We start from the raw sequence: 20,304 nt of genomic DNA on the forward strand, positions 1-20,304 counted from the left end.
GGACGGAAAGGATGGGAATTTGAAGCAGCCAAATGTTACTCTGAGTATGTGGCAAAATGTAAAACTACAGACAGCTCTCTGATGTACGATTAATTGCGCGGGATGCTCGGCATAATGAACGGATTTAACAGGCAAGGTGTGAGCATAACTCATGAGTGAAGACGAGTACAAAACTTCATCTTTTATGCATTAACCAAGTCACTCAAACAGGAATCCAGTGTGGACATATGAAACCTATGCAACAAACATGAAAATGCGTTCTTATGAAGAATCGCTCGCAAGCCATGCAAACACCCCATCGTTACTTTTGAAACCCCGAACCAAACTGCAAAAAGGAACAATGCCCCTTGACCATCCACTACAACTTGAAATTGCCGCTCGAAGCAATCTTGGCAGTCTTTGCCTTCTTGCCATCCACGTCGGTGATTTCTCCCTTGCGGTTGATGACCTTGACGCCTCCCTTCTTGAGCTCGGCGATGGTGTCGCGCTGCATCTTGGCTCTCTTGCTGACGACCTTCTCGCCGTCGACACCTCCAGCCTTGCGCACGCGTTCTTTCTCGCGACGGCGCCGGCGGGCCTTGTCCTCGCGGGACATCTCCTGGCGGGCGACAGGAAGACCGGCCTTGGTGACGACCTCGCCGTTAGCTACGTTGTCTGTGGCTCCAGCCCTGTAAATTTCTTGAGGAGCCATGCGACTGCTCTCGCCGGTGACGCCCTGGGCTGTTGTGGGCTGGGCATCCTCCATTGCGACAGTGGCAACGTCCGCAACGACAGATAGTGAGGGTGCTGTGGGCTTGGGCTTGTAGTGCCATGAGCTGAGGGCGTCCAGACGAGCGCTGACGTCCTTCCACATAGCCTCAACTTCCTTTTCTTCGCGCTGAAGCTTCTCGTCTGATTGGCTGACATAGGTGTCTGGGTTTGTATTCTTGACGTGCTCTTCCTCGTAGATCTCGGCCAAACCCTTTGTAGCCTTGGTATCATCGAGTTCAACAAGGCCACGACGGGTACCTGTGGCTGCACCTTCGGTGTCAGGACGTCGGCGAATAACCTCGTCGAACTCTTGAGCGAGAATACGACGCTTGATGAGATCCTCGATGCTTTCACTGACCTCAGGAGTGATGACAGGTACGGGCTTGCCAACATGCTCGAAATCGAGATCCTGCTCCAGTAAAGAGTTTACAGGGCGGTCAACTGCAGCAGCTTCACCAGAGAGAGTCCACTCACGCTTGGCAACGGATGCAGCCTCAAGCTTGCGGATCTCTTCGGCAAGCTTGGCTTGTCTCCGCTCGTGAGCTGAGCGTCTTGACTTGGGATCTCCAGCGGAAACATCGGAGAGAGCATCGTCCGAATCTTCCTGTTCTGACTCGTCAAAGAGATCTCTGCGAACATCGGCCATGGCTCTCTCAACGTCGGCATCGTTTGGCTGCTCGGGCTGGAACTTGACAGACTTTTTGGGCTTACCGCCATTCGACTTTCGACGCGGCGGCGCAAAGAAGTCCTTATAGTAGACATCATTGGCATTGAGACCGTTGTCGTCGTCATCAACAGGCTCATCCATATCCATGACCTCATCCTCACTGTCGCCTTCTGGGGCATCGAGAGCCATGTCGCCAAATGTAGGGCCGTCCTCGTCGTCGTCATCATCTTCCTCTTCAGAGATTGGCTCTTTGGCAGCCTTCTTAGATTTGGAACCTGTTGTAGGAGGAGCCAGAGGATCCGCGTCCCAGTTGATCTCCTCATCGTCGCTTGCTTGATCCGTGTAGGGATCTCCCTTTGCGTCCTGCTCCTCGAAATATTGTGTTTGCCGGTTGAAATCGTCGAGTGAGAAGAAACCATCGTTGAGACCGTCGGGATCCTCCTCATACTCTTCAACCGGTCCATCCACACTCTCGTCTTCCTCATCATCTTCCTGATAATCGTCTCTGCCTTCTTCGATCTCCTCTTCATCGTCTTCCCAGTCGTCCTCTTGGCCGTCGTCTTGAGCTTCGTCCACTGATAATTGTTCCTCCTCCTCGTCGGATCCATCCTGATCGCTCTCGTCCTCGTCCTCGGAGTCTACTTCGAAGCCATCCTCTCCAAACTCGAGCGTCTTTGAGTCTGATGCACTAGCGCCGTTGACGGCAATCTCCTTGCGCTCCTCCAACTCTGCCAGCGCCTCTTCCGAATACTTCAAGACACCACCAATAATTCTCTTGGCCTGCTGCCAAACCTGGCCAGTCTCGAACCCATCGATATAGACCTTGCGCATTTTAAGGACATCCTCGCTATTTGCAGCGCCTCTCTTGCGCTTGCGATTCTCTTTTAACCTCTCCTGTTGCTCATCGCCGACTTGTGAGGCAAAACCTTCAAGGGTGTGCTTGACATGGTTGAGAGAATCGGTTGGGATGGAAGCTGTGGGTTGAAGAAAAGCGTGTCGCTTGCCATCGGCTAGGCTTTCTAAAAGGGCCAAGACGTGGCTATTTGTGAAAGAATCGGGAGTAGCCATTGCGGGCGGCGCGGCAGTCAAGGTATGTGAGGTTGAAGTGAGCGATGGCGACGTCTGGACGGCCATGCTCTGGAGTTTTTATCGGAAGCAGAGCTAATTTGCACTGCTTTTTACCGCGATACAAAATGGTACATAGAAGCTGCCGTGTTGCGTGCGATTGCCGTGGCGTGAGATGACTTTGATAAGTCGAAGCTGAAGACGAGTCGAGATGAAGCGAAAGCGATTGCCAGCAAGAAAAAATTTGGGAGACTTGGGTGAGGCCCCGCGACGGGTGGAATCTGGACGATTTGATTGGCCAATCAGCCCATGTCGAGAATCGCGATAAGAGATAAGGCATGGATCATTTGAATCTGGTTCCATTTGCGTTTGATCGATTCTGAGGAAGAAATACCTATATAGAGGTAGGGACCTACTAGGTAGCAGGGAAACGACTTTTTAATTACTGTATTGGCAATTTAAGGAAGATTGTTCTACTAAGATTAGTACAAGAAGATTCGTGACGAAAACGATACGTTATCCCACCTCAAATATATAGAAACGCTTATGTTACAGGGAAGAAGATATGGACACATTGATGACTTCTGATCTCCAGGAACTTGAAGCAAATGGTCATCGTTTATCTTCAGTAGGCTGAATATATAGAGTGAGATCGATTGATACTTGCTATGGATTTCTCTTGCTTCATCTAGGTTCTGTCTTGCACTTGTTAAAGTGCATCTTCTATCCGTACAAGTTCTTCAAGGAATCTTATCTTACTAAGGCAAGGATGCGATACTTGATTGAGAACTAATAACAAAAAGAACTGTTGAAAGACCAGAGCCAATTACTGAGTCATGATGTACCTCTCTTCTTGTTTTTCCTCCATAACAGAATAAAAATATTAGTAAAGAAGTACTGCCTTTGGTTCACTAGCAACTTCAGTTTTCCTAGAGCGATCACGGCTCGCTTCTTCGTCTCCTTCGTCTTGATATCAGAAGACTTCTGGGCGCTTACTCATGGCATCTCCAGTCTCTATCCAATGCTTGGAGACATGCACGAATTGGTGTCGTCAATAAAAGCTTTGGAATATTTCGGTTCCTTTTGAACGTGGTTCGCAGGTTGTCAATAAAGCCTGTAGAGCTTAGTCCATGGAACTATTTAAAACTAGAGAAATGGCGCCTCAGAATAAAATTGCCCAAGTCCATAATAAACGGCCAAGCATCAGTCCTTTTCACCACTTCAAGCTCTGTACCCCTGACGCTATGTCACAACCGTATGCTATTGATTGTAATTGTTCCCTGTTAGATCGACCGGCTGGGATCTAGTGCTTGCTTTATTTGGTTCCCGTTCGTTCTAAATGCATCTAGAATTGCGCTTCTCGGAGATATGGTTATTTCTTGACTACCACTCTGGTTGGACAAAAAGGGACACTCGCCCGCCAAAATCATGTACAATAGAGTAGATGCCTACTCGTTTTAAAAGACGGATGCGGATATGGTGGCTTCAAGAGTGCTTGCCATTGTATTGGCAGCATCGAGCGTCTTTGTTGCTGAGGCTGGAAAATGTAAACCACATTCTCACCCTAAGTATACATCACTTTTGTCGTGGATCTCAGGTACCTCAACGGTGATCGGTCCAAAAGCTGGAACCGCGCAAAGTCTGGACGCCTCATATTCAACAGACCATTCAAGTTCTACCGGTGCTGGCGAACTTGTCCCAACAGCGTTGAGTGGTTCTTCAGCTATAACTTGGCCGCAAACCACAACCTTGAGTGCCAGCTTTTCAGACTATACAGCCTCTGTCAACCCTCCAGCTATCTCTGATTCTGAGTTCGATTCTGAGACATCGACATTGACATCGCCAAATAGCTTTGGATCGACTTTGGCTGCTGTAACGACAAGCGACGATCTTACCACGACGAGGGCCACTACCACTACCACTGCCTCAACTGATGAATCGGAACCAAGCAACAACTCGACTCCAGACAACACCTCTAATTCAGGCCTTCTTACTGATTCGATTGATACTACTGATACAGCAGCTTCAATCATCCCCGCTGCATCCAACGAGTCGACTGCGACCGCCGATGCAGCCACCACTGCTCACTCAACTTCAATCGAGCCTAGAACATCAACTGACACTACCGTATCATATGCAACAACTGAGATAGTCAGCTCAGGAGACAGAAAGGTCTCAACCGATACTTCCACTATTGATATCGCCACATCCGACGGACCTACTACAACCATTGATGCCACGACTGTGACTAGTGGCGTGCCCACAAGCATTGACACCACCACAACCCTGCTTACATTGCTACCGTCATCCGAAAGCACGTCGGTAACAGAAAGCCTATGGACTTCAACAACTTCATCAGCATCATGTCCCGTTGTCTCAGTTTCTATCGAGGACCCAAGCTTTGAGGGAGACAATACAGGCGAGAACAGATGGGACTATATGGGGCAGTTCGCCGGTATCGCCGTACCATTTCAACAAAAGAGCAGCACCTCTCAGGACGTACCGCGTGCTCATAGTGGCGACCAGTTTGCGTAAGTCGGATACATATCAGCGCTCCCAGACTCCTCAAAGCTAACGTCACATAAGACTTGTTAGCTCAGGACCGGGCTCTACCCTTGGATCTGATATGTGGAGGCCCATATCCCTAGACTCGACGAAGAAGTACCAAGTCTGGTTCTCATATGCTCCTGTTTCTGACCCTGACCAAGACTGGGATTTCTCCTTCATCATCGCCACTCAGAGATATGGCCATGTCCATAACGAGAAAGTCTTTGTTCCGAAAGGCGCCCCTTTTAAATACGTCCAACGCACTTCGATCTTTCAAGGAGCAATGAACGACCACCTCTATGCCTTTATCAGACTTAACAGCCAGGCTGCCGTCCGTTATGTAGCTATTGACGACATCTATGTGGGTGAATACAAACCAACCTGTGCTGTTCCAACAGAGACTACTAGTCTCTGCGGTAGTACTCAGGGAAATTTCAACAACAATGGCCCAAATTACAGATCCATGCCGATGTTCCAGGGGAGCGTCGAGATGTGTGCCCGAGCATGTTTGGAGGATGAGAGCTGTGTGGTATTTGGCTGGGTCGTTTCCCAATATTACAGGAACTGTTACCTTTCATCGATCCCCAAAGAGAGTATGGGCATTTCGGCTAATGATAGAGGAGCAAAGTTCTATGATCGATCTTGCGGGCAATGCTCTCAGCTCGAATGCTTGCCTTATTAGTTCCCGATGGATTGATTCGTGTTCATATCCAGAGGACGGGTGGACTGTCGGACAAGACAGTATAGAAGAATAGTTGACTTGCACCAGTCACTTCAGCGTAGCCTCCTCAAAGGGAAACTTTGACAAAACCTGAATCCCTGTCTCGGTGATTAGGACTGCCGTTCCAGCTTGACACCCTGTGTGCCACCCTCATTGCCAATATAACTTTCAACGCAAAGTACCATGCCCGGTTCGATAACACCATCATAGCCAGAATCTGGCAAATCTCCTCGATGATGCAAATACGGATCCTCCTCCGTGAGACCACAGCCATGCGCTGAGACAAAATACCGGTTAGCCCAATACTGCTCAGGAATATCCCATGCGAGATCTGTATAGTCGCCAAAGGTCAAGTCCGGCCCGAGGATCCTCATGTTGTGATTGGCCTGTGCAAGTGCAGTTCTGTATGTCTACTTTTACTCCTCGGGAGGAGGATCCGGACCAGCGTGAAGCGTTCGTGAGAAGTCAGAGTAGTATCCATGGCAGCCGACTACATCTGTGTCTAGAACCACGAGGTCGTTCTTCGAGATGGCATAACTCGCTGACTCCTGGAACCAAGTGTTTGCTCGTGGCCCAGCGGTGAGGAGTCGAGTCTCGACATAGTCTCCATTCTGCTCAATTAAGGATTTGTGCATGACTGACCAGAGTTGGTTCTCCGCAAGACCTGGTGAGACTGCATCACGGAGTCTGCCCACAGCGAACTCTGTTGCGCGAAGAGATGCGACAATGCATTTGACCTCCTCAGGCGATTTGAAAGTCCTTACTGTCTCTATGGCCTGCTGAACATCAACAATGTCGAGGCCGAGTTCCTTGAGGGCGATAGCAACGTTTGCATTCATCCGCTCCAGACCAAGTGTGGCATTCCGTTTCCCAACAAGACTCGCAGCCAAATTGGCCATCTCTTGTCCGTTGTGAGATAACCTGGAAACTAGACATCGGACATGTCTCAACCACGTTGACTCTGACGATACCCATGTGCTGATGAAATAGGCTTTCAGATTGTATAGACTGAAGCTACGGGCTTCTTTCCCAAAGTCAACTCTCACCCTCATCTCTGAGTACACATCAGAGAGTAACTATCCTTTGTGAACCCTCGAGATAACCCCAAAAGTAACACAGTTACATGATACATGTACCACACCCAGAGCCACCCACCAGAACCTCTTCGCCACCAAAACCAAAATCAAACAAAGAACCAACGACGAGCTCAAATACATGCCGTTAAGAAGCCAACTGGCATACTGTCCATGTATCAACTTTGTGGCATGCTCAAGTGTCTGAACGGCCGGCTAATTTCAAAGTTCCATGGAAGATGGTAGCGGCCGCTGCAGGAATCAAGATGTATTTGAATATGGTTGGCATATACCTAAGACATACCCTGCCCCACGCTCAACGATAAAGTCATGTCAAAGACAGTTCAAGCCAAATTTGAATGCTTGACGGTGCCTGCGTAACGAATGAATCCTAGATGTATACAGCTGTTTGCGTCATCCCGGCTACACGTGTCTTCTTACGCATAGACTTGCTCTCGACTGAACTCAAGGTCGAGGAAACAGTGATCACTTTCAACTAAGGTACTTATCCAGTAAAGCCATTGGGAATTTGAAATCATGAATTCGCAATATCGTGTCAAAGCAATTACCAGCCTGACTAGCCCATGGCATGCATCCCTCAACCCATCATGTACATCATCACCATAAAACCAGGTCGTTACTCTCACCCGAGTTCCCATGCCGCTAGCGCCAACTATCATTCCATGCCGTTCCCAAACGAGACGACACCGACACCGAGCCACGATTTCTCATCATACATCCAGGCATAGCCGTGTCAGGCGGTATTCAAATCAAAAGCAGCCAAAGCCAAACCCAGGTTAAAGGATATAGGATAACAGTGCTTGAAAAAGAAAGCAGAGATAGAGGTGGGGAAAAAGATGCAGTAATTAGAACAGAGAAGCCTGCAATCATCTCCAGGAATAGCAGGTTGACAAGCGGACCCAGAAACGCCTCATGTCGCGGAATTCCAGCCGCTCTCACCGACCAGAAGCCTAACCGGGCCTCACACTTTCATACTAAGCAAATGGCATGTCGAAAGAAAAGAGCATAGAGTAAAAATGCTCGCAAAATACAAAAAAGCGAAGCAAAAGTCGTTTGCTATTCAGCTTCGTTTGTCTCGATTTGTTGGTATCGAGCAACCCCAGTTGAGATTAGGATAGTGTTGAATGTTGAAATAATGCAGCAAATAATGATTTCAGAGAGATACGGTTGATGCTCGGTTTCGAACCGAAGAGGCCGTTTCTTGAAGAACCGATCTATCATGACGATTTGGATCGAATCAACCCTAGATCTCCATACGGCCGGCGACATCATCGCTCATGGACCTGTCAGGACTGCTATCGAGCATGTCCATATCCTCGATATCCTCGTCGAAGTCTTCATCTGAATAGGCAACGAGATCTCCGTTCTCTCCACGATTCCAAAAAAGACCGTCGTCAATGAGCTCCTCGTCGTCCTCATTATATGGCACTAACTCGGCGTCTTGATCACCAAGCCAGTAGTTGGCGCGTTTCTGCGCACCAGCTGATGCGAGATCCCGTTGGTTGCTGTGGTTCCTGGCCAGATTTGTGGGTCGGAGAGTTGGGCTATGAGACGAGATAACTGGCACAACGCGGACGTAAAGATATGCCACTCTTTTCAAGGTGCGGTTGAAGAAGAAGTAGTGTGAAGCCCAGATTGCACTCTCGTCTTCTTCAAAGGGGTCGCTCTCGGGGTTGTAGCTGAAAATAGTACACTCGTTGAGGTGCATCTCCTTGTCGATCAATGACCAGCATTGGGGGCCCCATATCGAGGTTGTCTCACTGCCTAGCGAGGAACCGAGAGATTTGGGCTCGAAGTTAGGTCTTACGTTTTGAAGAATTGAATCGAGGTTCACCATGACGCGACGCAGGTTTCGCTCGCGTTTGAAGTCGTTGGGTCGAAGGACATGAGAGAAATCGTAGTGTGGGTGACTCGCATTCAGCGTCGCGATGAGGTATGCAAATGTCTTGCGACTCGAGAGCTCAGACAAGGGGCCGAAAGCACTTGAGTGTGAAAACAGCTGCATGCTCGGTGAAGTAGCAAGCATGTGAGCGCGCTCAGGCGGTGATAGGCTGGCGCCGAGCTTGAGAAGGGCTTCATGTTGCGAGTTCAGATCGTTGTCGATGTTCTTGTAGAGCTTCTTGTCAGAACCTGTTGATTTCGTTGTGTAGAGATCGCATCCGCCGGTCACGCTACAGTCGGGTGTGTTGAAGTTCAGCGCGCTCGTCACCGCTTCGAAGTCTTGTACTGGTAGATACTGTATGTGCGCGTTAGCATATGTCGGATGAGGGGTTCCTCCGCGGAGTCCTGGGGCTGCTAACCTTCATCTTGGAAGCTGAAGGGCACTTTGAGGTCGATTCTGTGGTGGGAATGTTGCGGTGTTGATGCGCTGGGCCGTAAATGCGTGATGCGACTGACTGATTGAGGGAGCAGTCAAGGGAACAGATTGCGTCAGCGTGGAGTCGCGGTGGGCCGGAGCCGGAAGGTGATAGTTGTCGCGATATGGGAAAGATGGCGGTAAGCGTACGATGGCCGATGTCATAAAACACGATGTCGAAATTGGTTGCGACAATCGATAATGCGGCGATACGGGGTATTGATGATTGAGGAGAAAGAGGGGGATAATAGTGTCAGGGTGAGGATGATTGAAAGTAGGCGGAAGGAAGTCGGCAATTAACGATCGCCGGGTCAGGAGCAGGTACAGTTCGGGAGGGGCGAGGCCAGGAACTTAAATCGCGGTGGTAATTTCTAATGCCCTGGACGGAGTAATCGGCGGCAGATTCGTTACTGTAACGTTGGGAGATACAGTGCAGCCAGCAAGGACCCTGAGAATCTAAAAGACCGGAGATAAAAAAGAGATTGGCTGGCGATGACGGGAGATAATAATAGGCACTGATCAGATCAAGGATTGGACAGGAGATTGCCGAGAGCCTGGTCGATTCAAATGATGATGAAAGGGGGGGTTTTGGATAGAGATAAGCAAGTAACAGGGTTGAGGTTGAGGTTGAGTTGGTGAATACATCTATGTGAATAAGCAATAAGCAAATAGATAAGGCAGGAACCTGGTTAGTTTATGAGACCAAGGAAACACAGGATGACTGATTGAGGGGCCGCAATCGAAAGGATGGATATGGATGGATAGACTTTGAGTGGATGGAATTGACCGGCTTCGGGATAGAATGGTTGAAGTAGAATGGGATGGCCTGTTGGGCTGTCTGAGGTTAGCGGATGAACGGTAACTCTGTCTCTCGGTTGCGTTGCGTTCTCGTCAAACAAAGACATTTGAGTCCACTCAAATCTGGTGTGATCCTTTGCTGCAGCCAGCCACGGGATCTCAAAATCAGTCACTTTTGCTGAGAGCTGAGTTGAATTGGCTTGAGCTTGGACCGGTCCCGGCCCTGGTCCGGCCAACGTTGAAGAATTCCGGGGATCGCGCCAGTTCTCGGTACTGCCAGTTAAGCCATGGATATCAACGGGAGCCAAGAGACCCCCTGTAAGCCTCATGCTTCATTCTTTGGCTCTCATGAGACAAACATCAGGGACTCTGTTTTGATCAATTCTTCAGTGCCAACTTACAATCCAATCGTTTCGCACATGTCCTTAATTACGATCCGTTGTTCGAAGACCCGAAGGTGTAAGTTTGGCGTATCGTAATAGGGGGAATGCCCTGGCGGCAACTCCACGCGATTGATCAGCGATAGCGAATGGGGCTGAACTCCGAAACCACGCGCTTCAGTCGATCCCTAGGATGAAATGGTCCATCTTTTGATGGATGGGCCAGATCCGTCTTCAGTCACCGTCTAACGTCAGTTGGAAATTGGAGAAACAAGAAAGAAGAAATAGAAACAAGCATATGAGGTCAATCGTTTTCTCTTGATTCCAGTTGTGGGCCGAGGTGTTGCGACTGAGCAGTGCGGCTGATTTCGGCTTCGATAAGCACAGGAGGTGGCCCAACGTGCCAGGCCAGACTACTTTCAGTGGAATACAGCCTCTGATGATTATCATTGCTGTTGTTCAAGGCTCGCTCTCCTCTCAATGTTGCGTCGACGTTTGACCGATACCGGGTCGCGGACCGGAGACAATCTCTCTGCGCTGCTCGTCGTAGCTGTCGCAACACCATGGCCCACAGGCCTCATCTCTTGATACGAAAGAAGGTGGTTTTCCACCGTCAAAGATCTACAAAACAAGACCAACACGGTCCGAGACTCCCAAAACACCACCTGCGCCTATTCCCACGATGCAAACATGCGTGTCCTCTCTTCCCATCGAAGAGATGCTCAGCCGCCCAAGACTTTCCCATTACAGAATTCCTGACTCCTTGAGCGACGCCAATACTTGTTCGTCGGCCTGTTGAACCAAAGTTAATTCTCGGCCAGTAAATATACTGCAACTCGTATGAAAACGCTTGGTAGGTATTGATCGATCGCCTCAATCCGACGCTTCGGGAGCGGTGTCGAATTGATGTTGGGTAGCAATTAAAAGGTCGTCAAGGAGGTTTACATGATCTTTGTAACTTCGTCCTCGACCTTGTTGGAGGCTTGGCGTCAGCTGTCTTGCGACGATTTGGCGGGTGAGTGGGTGGGTGTAGGTTGCCGGGCTATCACAAAACTTCATAGTTTATCAAGCTGGTCATGACTTACCTCCATATCTTCAAGGGAGTCCTGCTGGCCGATGCAGCGAAGAACATTCTTTTTGCTCGTTTCCTGCAGCTCGCCGGCGAGGAGGATTTCGTCGAGGATATAGTATGCCTTAGTGAAAGAGAAGATGATGTCAAGCTCGCAAACGTTGCCGTAGTACTTGTCCATCTGCTCGACATATCGGTGGATAATTTCGAGGGTGATCAGCTCGTTATCTTCGGAGGAGCATCCGGCGATGAAGAAGAGTGATGCATATCGGCGATAGACAATCTTTGTATCTACATACTGGTTAGCTCAAGGTTATCAAAACAAAGGGGTTAGGAAACTGACCCTTATATTCTAGAAAGTTGCACATGCGCGTTCTTCGAGCGAGCACAAGCTGAGATACATCCTTGACGATCTTGGCCTTGTCCTTGGGGGAGAGTGTTGTGAACCATTTGGCAAGACGCTGTCATGACTAGTCAGTGCTGTTGAAGCTGCGCATGTGAGCAACCAAGACACACCACTTTGCCCTGACGGGATAGGAGAATGAGATATCTGTAGTTAGCTCTCGGTCAGCAGGCGGAAAAAGTTGGTTTGCCGCGGAGAAGCATACAGAATGGCCATGATGGTCTATCGAGCCTGCTTGGAGGCGTACAGATAAAAGGCAGGGTGAGGTTTCGAAAGATGACAGAGGAAGCAATTCTGGCTTCAAGGTGGACACGGAAGCAATTTTGGCGGGTTGGTGACGAGTTGGCTCAGGCCGACAAACCCAATGATGAAGTGAGTGAGGTAAGGTGGTCCAGGCTCCAGCCAATCCGCCTACTGGGCTAGATCTGGACCCCCGGTCACTTCAGTGGGTGGCTACACTGAGCGCCAGACGCCATCTAAGGTTAGCACAGATAAGCTAGGTACCTAAAGTTAAGGCGAATTAGCTACCTTTAGGTAGTAGGTATTCTCTCTGGAGTTGCATAGTATATTATTCGATCCTGTCTCCAATAAAGAAGTTATCAGAGTAATTGAACCAGCCAATGTCATTGTGATTGGCATCCACTACATGCTTCTGCATATTCAACGGCGACAAGGAGGCCATAGTGCCGACACACCTTACTCTACCTACCAAGTAAGGTTGGTAAATACTTGAACCCCACGTACACAGAGAATGATAAAAGAATCTCCGACCTCAATGTGAAAGAAATGGTAAAATTATGCTCTAAAAGTCTCTGGATACCCCACCTTATAGCAACTTAATCTATTTAATAAAAATAACTTTATATATATATAATAATTCTAAAATAAATATAGAAAATATAGAAACTATATTATTTTAAAGTCTTAATTTTCCTAATTAATATTTTATATACTATCCCTTTATATAAATAAAGGCATTAAGTTATTAAGAAAGTAAGTTAATTCAATAATTAATTTAATTTAATATAATTACTACTTATATTAACTTAATATATTTTATTAACTTTACTTTATTAAATTTATTATTTTTTAAAAGATTTAATTAAAGAAATATCTTTTTAATATTTAACTTTAATTATTTTTAAATATATTTAATTAGGTTTAAATTAAGGCTATAAATAGACTAATTAATTTAAAAAAAATACTATTTTTTAATAGCTAGTTTATTTTAGACTTTAAGATATAAATATAAATATTATCTTACTAAAATTAATAAAAACCTTTATTTTTTTTTCCCTTACTATCAGTCTTATAAGGCTATTAAGCTTCTAACTTTATATATAAAGGCTTAAACAATAAGGCCTCTATAGTAGGCCCGTATCTTAAAGGTTAAAATTATATAAGGTTTATATTAAACCATTAATATTATATAATTAAGATAGGTTAATCTAGACTGTAAAGCATTTAACCTAAATAAGCCTTAAAGTTAGATTATACTAATTATATAACTAAAAAAAAACTAAAAGGAGAGGTAGTTAAATACTAAAAAATAAGATAATTAATAAAAAAAAGAGGATTTAGTTTAATAATTAAAAGTCTTAAAGCTATATTTCTTTAAGGCAGCTATAACTACAAAAAGGAAGAATAAATCATTAAAATAACCCTTAAAAGCAAGAGCCTATATATAATATAATATTCTATAATATAAATATAAAGATCTACCTTCTTAATAGCCTTAATAACTAGAATTCCTTTAAATAGTTATATATTATAAAAACTACTGCAAAGAGGGTATATAAATTAGGCTAACTATTAGATCTAAGCTTCTTTATAAAGTTATATATTTAAGAGCTATAGTAGCCTAATATTATAGACTATTAAGTAAAACTATATATTAAATCGCTTTTAGATAACTTAAGTATTAAATATAAAGAATATAATATAACTAAATATAGTAACTTACTGCCTTTAAAATAAAAGATATATAAAGCTAAAATAAATATCTATTATATTAATTATAATTAATATAATAAATAAATAAATAGTATTTATAATATATTAAATTAAATAATTAAGAAAATAAGCCTTTATTATATTAAAATATATTTACCTACTATAAATAAGTTAAGTAACTATAATAATATATTATAATTCTTTCTTAACCTTAAAGCTATATATAATATTAATAAAGCTATAAGAAAGAAATAAGCTTAAAAATACTATTTTAAAGTACTAAAGAGTGCCTTAAGCCCTAAAATTAATTAAAAAAAATAAATTATAAAATAAAAAAAGGCAATTTAACTTAAAAAGTTAAGAGGTATTATTAAGATATAATATTTAAATACTTAATTTAAAGATCTATAATAGGCTTTAGATTATTACTTTAAGATCTTTCTATAAATTAAATAAAGCTAAAATAAAAAAGAAATTAAAAATAAATTATATTTTCTATTAACCTTTTTAATATAATTTAAATAGGAAATTTAAAATAATAAAAAAAAGGCAATAAATTATAGCTTAATTATATTATAAAAAGGAGCTTTAAATTAATATTTAAAACCTTAACTTTAGAAGAATAAGGCTTATTAATAAAAAATAAAAGGTAAAATTAATTAGTTATTAATAAATCTAAAGAAGGCTTAATAAAGTAAGTCTAATAAACTATAGAAACCTTAAAAAAATATATATTATATAAAAAAAATTATAAGTATTTTAATAGTATATTATATTAAGTAATATTCCTTAAAGTAATACTTAAGAAGTTTTAGCTAAACTAAAGATAGCTAAATCTATTTAAATAATACCTAAAGGGTAATAAAAAAATTAAAGAACTCTATTAAAGACTCTAAATAGAAAATATTACCTTAAGGGAGAAATTAAGTTAATAATCTCTAGTAAGTCCTTTAATCTTAAAAAAGGCAGTAACTTTTTTAGCCTTAAGCAGTAAATACCTATTATATAATTTATATATTTTAAACTTTAGAACTACTTTATATATATTTAATAACTTAAAATAGTTTAAGTTATTAAAGACTGCTTAATATAGAGAAAGAATATATACTAAATCTAAATAGCTATTAATTAAAGGATATAGTAATATATAGATTTAAGTTATAGACCTATAAAATAAACCTTAAATAATAACCCTATATAATATAGCCTATTATCTAGAAATAGATATTAACTTAATATTATTATATAAAATATAATAAGTAAAGTATTAATAAGACTAATAAAATAATACTAATATTTTAAAATATATAAATAGCTAAATATTATATAAGCTTAAATAAAAATATAATTAATATATATTAAATTATATCTTTAAAATAGGTAAGTAAGTTTTATTTACTATAAGGCATTTATAATATAACTTTTAGATTATATATAAGCTAAATAAAGTTTTAGCTAGAATATAGTACTATTAATTAAGATATTTAAAATTAAAAAGTCTAAAGTATTTTATAAACTATACCTTTAAAGCCAAGATTAAAAGACTAATAATAGTAAAATATAATATATATATATTAATAAAGATAAAGTATTAAAAGTATTATAAATTATAAAAATAACCCTTAAAAGCTAAAAAGAAAGTCTTAATTAACTTTTATAACTATTTAATTAAAATAAATAGTTATATATTATATACTATTATTATAAATTGCTATTTAGGACTATATTAAGATTACTATTTTATAAACTGCTATAATAAAAATCTATTAGTAATACTTAAGTACTTTACTTAAATGCTTAAGATAATATATAAAGTTAAACTATAAGCTATAAAAATAGATAATAAGTTATAAAAGGGGCATTTGATAAGTAAGTAGCTACTTTAAAAGGGAATTAAAGTAAATAAGAGTATACTAAAAACCTAATAGCAGAATGGCTCTAAAGAGCACTTTAAGGAGGTAATTAAAAAAAAAGTAAAGCTATTAATAATTAATAATAATCTCTCTTTAGGTCTTTAGCTAGAAATAATAAAAATAGTAATATATATACTTAATTAAATATTAAAATAAGGACTAAAATAGAAAATACTATATAAAAGCTTTTTTTTAGGCATTCTAACTATAAAAAAAAGTAACTAGCCTTAAATTAGCTATATAAAAACTATTAGATATAAGGCATTCTTATTAATAAATAAAGTATAGAAAAAGGAAAAATGCCTTTAATTAAAAATAAGTCTAAAAGTATAAATAGACTACCTAATTAAATATAATTCCTTAAATATCTTTAAAGTATAAAACCTTATTATAAATAAGGTTTATATAACTTAAGATATTATTTTTAATAAAAAAGAATTCTTTAGTGCTAATAAAGTATAAATAAAGTATACTATTAGAAAGAAAATACTTAAAGAGCTATAATAGTAGCTATAAGCTTTCTTAAGCTTTAAGTAAATTAATTAAATATTAAACCCTATTTAGATTATAGATAAAAAGGATTTATAGGAAATATATCTTAAAAGTCTAATTAAAGATTTACCTATTAAAAAAGTAAAGTTAAAAAATAAAGAAAGTATAATACCTATAAAATATACTTAAATAAAATGTAAATTACTTTTAATATTACTAAAAAGCCTACTATTAAGCTTTTTTACTAAATTAAAGATCTAAATAAGCTAAAATATAAAAAAAAGGAAAGAAATAAAAAAAAACCTTTATATCTTAAATTAAGCCTTTAGTGCTAGCTTAATAGCTTCCCTAATTATAGAGAAAAATAGCAAGCTAATAATAAAGGCAGTAAAAAGTAAATATATTAATAGAAAACTAAAGCCTAAATATAAAGTATAAATAACTTAAATAAACCTTAATCCTAAAAGATAAAGGTATTATAAAAAGGATCTGCCTCTAGCATTAAATTCTTATAGTAATTTATCTAAATATAAATTAAAAGTAAAGTTTAAAAAGGCATAAAAAGATTACTTAAAGAGTTATAAGTAAATAGGATTTTAAATTAAAATTACAAAAAGCAATCTATATATTAATAACTTAAAAGTACTTAACTATATATAGATATTTACTTATAAATTTAATAAGTATAGTTATTTATAAAAATATAAGGTAAGGCTTATTATTTAAAGAGATTAATAATAAAAATTAAGTATTAATAAAATATATATAATAACCCTTACTAAAAAGTTATTTTAAATATTACTTATAATTACTGCTAAATATAATCTTAAATTAATATAATATAATACAGTTAATATATTTTATAATATAAAACTATAAAGTAATATATTTATAAAGCTGCCTTTAGGCTTTAAAAAGGGCAAAAAAGAAAATTAAATATTACTTCTTTATAAAGTATTATATAGATTATAAATTATATTGCTTTTATAGTAAATAAAGTTTAAAAATATATTATAAGCTTTAAATTATAAGCTAGTATTAAATAAAAGCTATTACTATAAAAAAAGAAATCTATTAATTATTTTCTATATAGATAATATAGTTATTATATATAAAAAAGAAAATAAAGATTCTATATCTTAACTTATAAGATCTCTTTAAAAGAAATATAAGTTAACTAAAGGATATAAATTATAATAGTTCTTTAGTATATAAATTATTAAAGACTGTAATACTAAATATATTTAGGTCGCTTAAATAATATATCTTAAGAAGATATATAAAATATATATTATAAATACTATAAATGCCTTTTTAATAGAAAAGGAAAAGCTCTTTTTAAATTAAAGAAAAGTAAATTAATATATAGCTAATTAATATAAAAGGGTAATTAAATTAATCCTTTATATAAGTATTATAAGTTAATTAGATATTATATTTATAATATTAAAATTATCTTAATTTATAAATAACTTAAGTAAAAGATATATAAAAGGTATTAATTATATATTTAATTACCTATATATAACCTATTTCTTTAGTTTATAGTTTAATCCTAAAAAAGGATTTATAATATATAGTAATATATTATTTATTAATAATACCTTTAATTAAAGAAGCTTATAAAGCTATATAATAAAGATCTATAAAGGACTTATTAAATAGAGAGTAAATAAATAAAATATAGTAATAACCTTAATAATTAAGGTAAAGCTACTTATTCTTTTATAAGCTATAAAAGAAAGGCTATTTTAATAAAGGCTTCTCTAAAGTATAAGTAATAAGCTTTAAAATATTAAAATATACCTTATTTATAATAACTAATAGATAATTTATCTCTTAAAAAATCTATTATAAAGGCTAAAAACTAAACTTTAATATATAGATATTTATAACTATTAGCTATAAAAATATATATAATAAAAGATAATAACCTTAAGCTATAAAATAAGCTTAAAGCTAGTTATAGATATATTTATAAAGGCCCTATAAAATATAAAGCTAAAAGAGAGCTATAAGTTATTTAGACTTATAAATATTTAAAATTATATTTAAAAATATTAAAATATAAGGCTTAATAAATAATTAATTAAAGAAGTCTTAAATAAGCTTAAGATTTAAAGTATAAGCTTTATTTAATTATTTTATAACTTATTAAGCTAATTAAAATAAATATAAGATTTCTTTTAATATATATAAGATTCTTTTTAATATTACTTAAAGAGCCTTAAATTTTATTTATATATTCTATACCTTAAAAGTTATAAAGTTATATTAAATTATAAAGATAAAATTTAAAAGGAAATTAATAATTTAAAAATTAATAAAATAAAAAGCCTAAAAGGTAAGACTTTCTCTATAAAGAAAATAAAACTATTAACTATAATATAAAAAAAGAAAATATACCTTATTTAAGTAAGGTAAGGGTTATTAGCTAAAAGAAAGCTATTAAAAAGAATACTTTTTAAAATAACTTTTACTATAATATAATACTTATTCTTTTTCTATAAATTTCCTAAAATATTAATATAATTTAAAATAGAAAAATAAACTATAAAAAGATACTTATAGTTTTATTAACTAAATAATTAGCCTATTAAATATAATTTAAAAAAAAGAAAGTAGTTAAAAAGGTAGCAGTAAGGCTATATAATTTAGATTAGCTAAATATAACTTAAAGTTATAATATATATTACTTATATTAGGCAGTAAAAGCTATTAAAGTTATAGTACTTATAGTATAAAATACCTAATTTAACTTAATACTTCTTAATGCTTTAACTAATAGTAATACTATTAAGGTAAGCTAAATATAAAATTTAATGCTATTTAGTATTACTATAAAAATTAAAAAATTAAAAAATAGCTTAAAATAAAGAAATAAAGTATAATAAAACTTATATTTTATTTATTATTATATTAGCAGTAATAATTTATACCTTTTACTTAGCCTAATAAACCTTAATATAAGATAAAAAAGAAAAAGTATTAGCCTTATTAAATATATATTAGTAAAGCATTTTAATAATTTAAGGCTTATAAAGAATAAATAATTTACTTAAGGGAAAAGGCATTAAAAAGAGGAGATTTACTATTTAAAAGTTAGTTAATAAGCTTTAAATAAGGATTTTAAAGTATAAAAATATATATAATATAGTAATAAAGATAGTAAAAATAATATAGAAATCTTAAGGATATATATTAAATTTTATAAAAGATAATAATTAATAAATATACTTTAAAATAGGTAAATAAAGCTTAAAGAGGCAGTTAAATAGCTAGAAAAGAGAGGTATATACTAAATATAGTATTAATACTTAAAGAAAGGAAGAAAAGATTAAATTCTATAATAAAAAAAGGCTTAAATATCTTAAAAATAAAAGGCCTATTATTTAAATTAATTAAAAGATCTATCTATTATCTATAGGATTTATCTATTATTATAATATAATAATAGCTTAATTATTAATTTATTTATTAAAAATATAAAAAATAACTTAAATTATAATAATAATAATATATAATAATAAAATAGAATAAAATTAATATTAAATAATATTTAATATATTAAAAAATTAATTAAAAAATCTTAATAATAAAATTTAAGTAATTAAAGTATTATAGTATTTTTACTTTAAGGGGGTATATTAAACTATTAGTATTATATAATTAAGATAGGTTAATTTAGATTATAAAGCATTTAACCTAAATAAGCCTTAAAGTTAGATTATATTAATTATATAATTAAAAGAAGACTAAAAGAAGAGGTAATTAAATACTAAAAGATAAGATAATTAATTAAGATAGGATTTAGTTTAATAGTAACTAATGGGTATAGAGAAAGTCAGGTCAGGGAATATACTTATAAGTTTATGCTTAATCTCTTATTTAGTTAGGGTCTAACTGACCTTTAAGTGGAAGTATAATAGACTTGGCCTAGTACTCTTTTAGGTATAGTAAAGGAAGAAGGCTAACATAGCTACCAAGGGGTAAACCTGCAGGCGGTATTAATATTACTTAATTAAGGCAGTAATTGCGCCACTAGGCAGATAAACCTTATATAATTTTAACCTTTAAGATATAGGCCTACTATAAG

General features: G+C 37.0%; 5 protein-coding genes across 5 annotated transcripts; 1 reads left to right on the plus strand and 4 right to left on the minus strand.

The window, feature by feature from the left end:
- Positions 1-358: 358 nt before the first annotated feature.
- On the minus strand, positions 359-2,485 carry FPRO_07988 (uncharacterized protein; the record flags this gene model as incomplete). Its single annotated transcript, XM_031233896.1, has 1 exon — positions 359-2,485. One exon carries the CDS (start codon positions 2,483-2,485, stop codon positions 359-361), a length of 2,127 nt encoding a protein of 708 aa, XP_031083687.1.
- Positions 2,486-3,958: 1,473 nt separating this feature from the next.
- FPRO_07987 (uncharacterized protein) lies at positions 3,959-5,711 on the plus strand (the record flags this gene model as incomplete). The annotated part of the gene is made up of 2 exons (XM_031233897.1): positions 3,959-5,013; positions 5,069-5,711. The coding sequence occupies 2 exons, from the start codon at positions 3,959-3,961 to the stop codon at positions 5,709-5,711; spliced, it is 1,698 nt and encodes a 565-aa protein (XP_031083688.1).
- A 149-nt stretch (positions 5,712-5,860) lies between these two features.
- FPRO_07986 (uncharacterized protein) lies at positions 5,861-6,649 on the minus strand (the record flags this gene model as incomplete). Its single annotated transcript, XM_031233898.1, has 2 exons — positions 5,861-6,136; positions 6,242-6,649. 2 exons carry the CDS (start codon positions 6,647-6,649, stop codon positions 5,861-5,863), a joined length of 684 nt encoding a protein of 227 aa, XP_031083689.1.
- Positions 6,650-8,087: 1,438 nt separating this feature from the next.
- Positions 8,088-9,150, minus strand: FPRO_07985 (uncharacterized protein; the record flags this gene model as incomplete). The annotated part of the gene is made up of 2 exons (XM_031233899.1): positions 8,088-9,080; positions 9,145-9,150. The coding sequence occupies 2 exons, from the start codon at positions 9,148-9,150 to the stop codon at positions 8,088-8,090; spliced, it is 999 nt and encodes a 332-aa protein (XP_031083690.1).
- A 2,169-nt stretch (positions 9,151-11,319) lies between these two features.
- On the minus strand, positions 11,320-12,066 carry FPRO_07984 (putative clathrin-associated adaptor complex ap-1 small chain sigma1; the record flags this gene model as incomplete). The annotated part of the gene is made up of 5 exons (XM_031233900.1): positions 11,320-11,349; positions 11,464-11,738; positions 11,791-11,908; positions 11,964-11,997; positions 12,056-12,066. 5 exons carry the CDS (start codon positions 12,064-12,066, stop codon positions 11,320-11,322), a joined length of 468 nt encoding a protein of 155 aa, XP_031083691.1.
- Between the last annotated feature and the right edge of the window lie 8,238 nt (positions 12,067-20,304).

This window comes from Fusarium proliferatum (assembly GCF_900067095.1).
Source record: "Fusarium proliferatum ET1 genome assembly, contig: FPRO_scaffold007, whole genome shotgun sequence".
In the NCBI taxonomy this organism is placed as follows: Eukaryota; Fungi; Ascomycota; class Sordariomycetes; order Hypocreales; family Nectriaceae; genus Fusarium; species Fusarium proliferatum.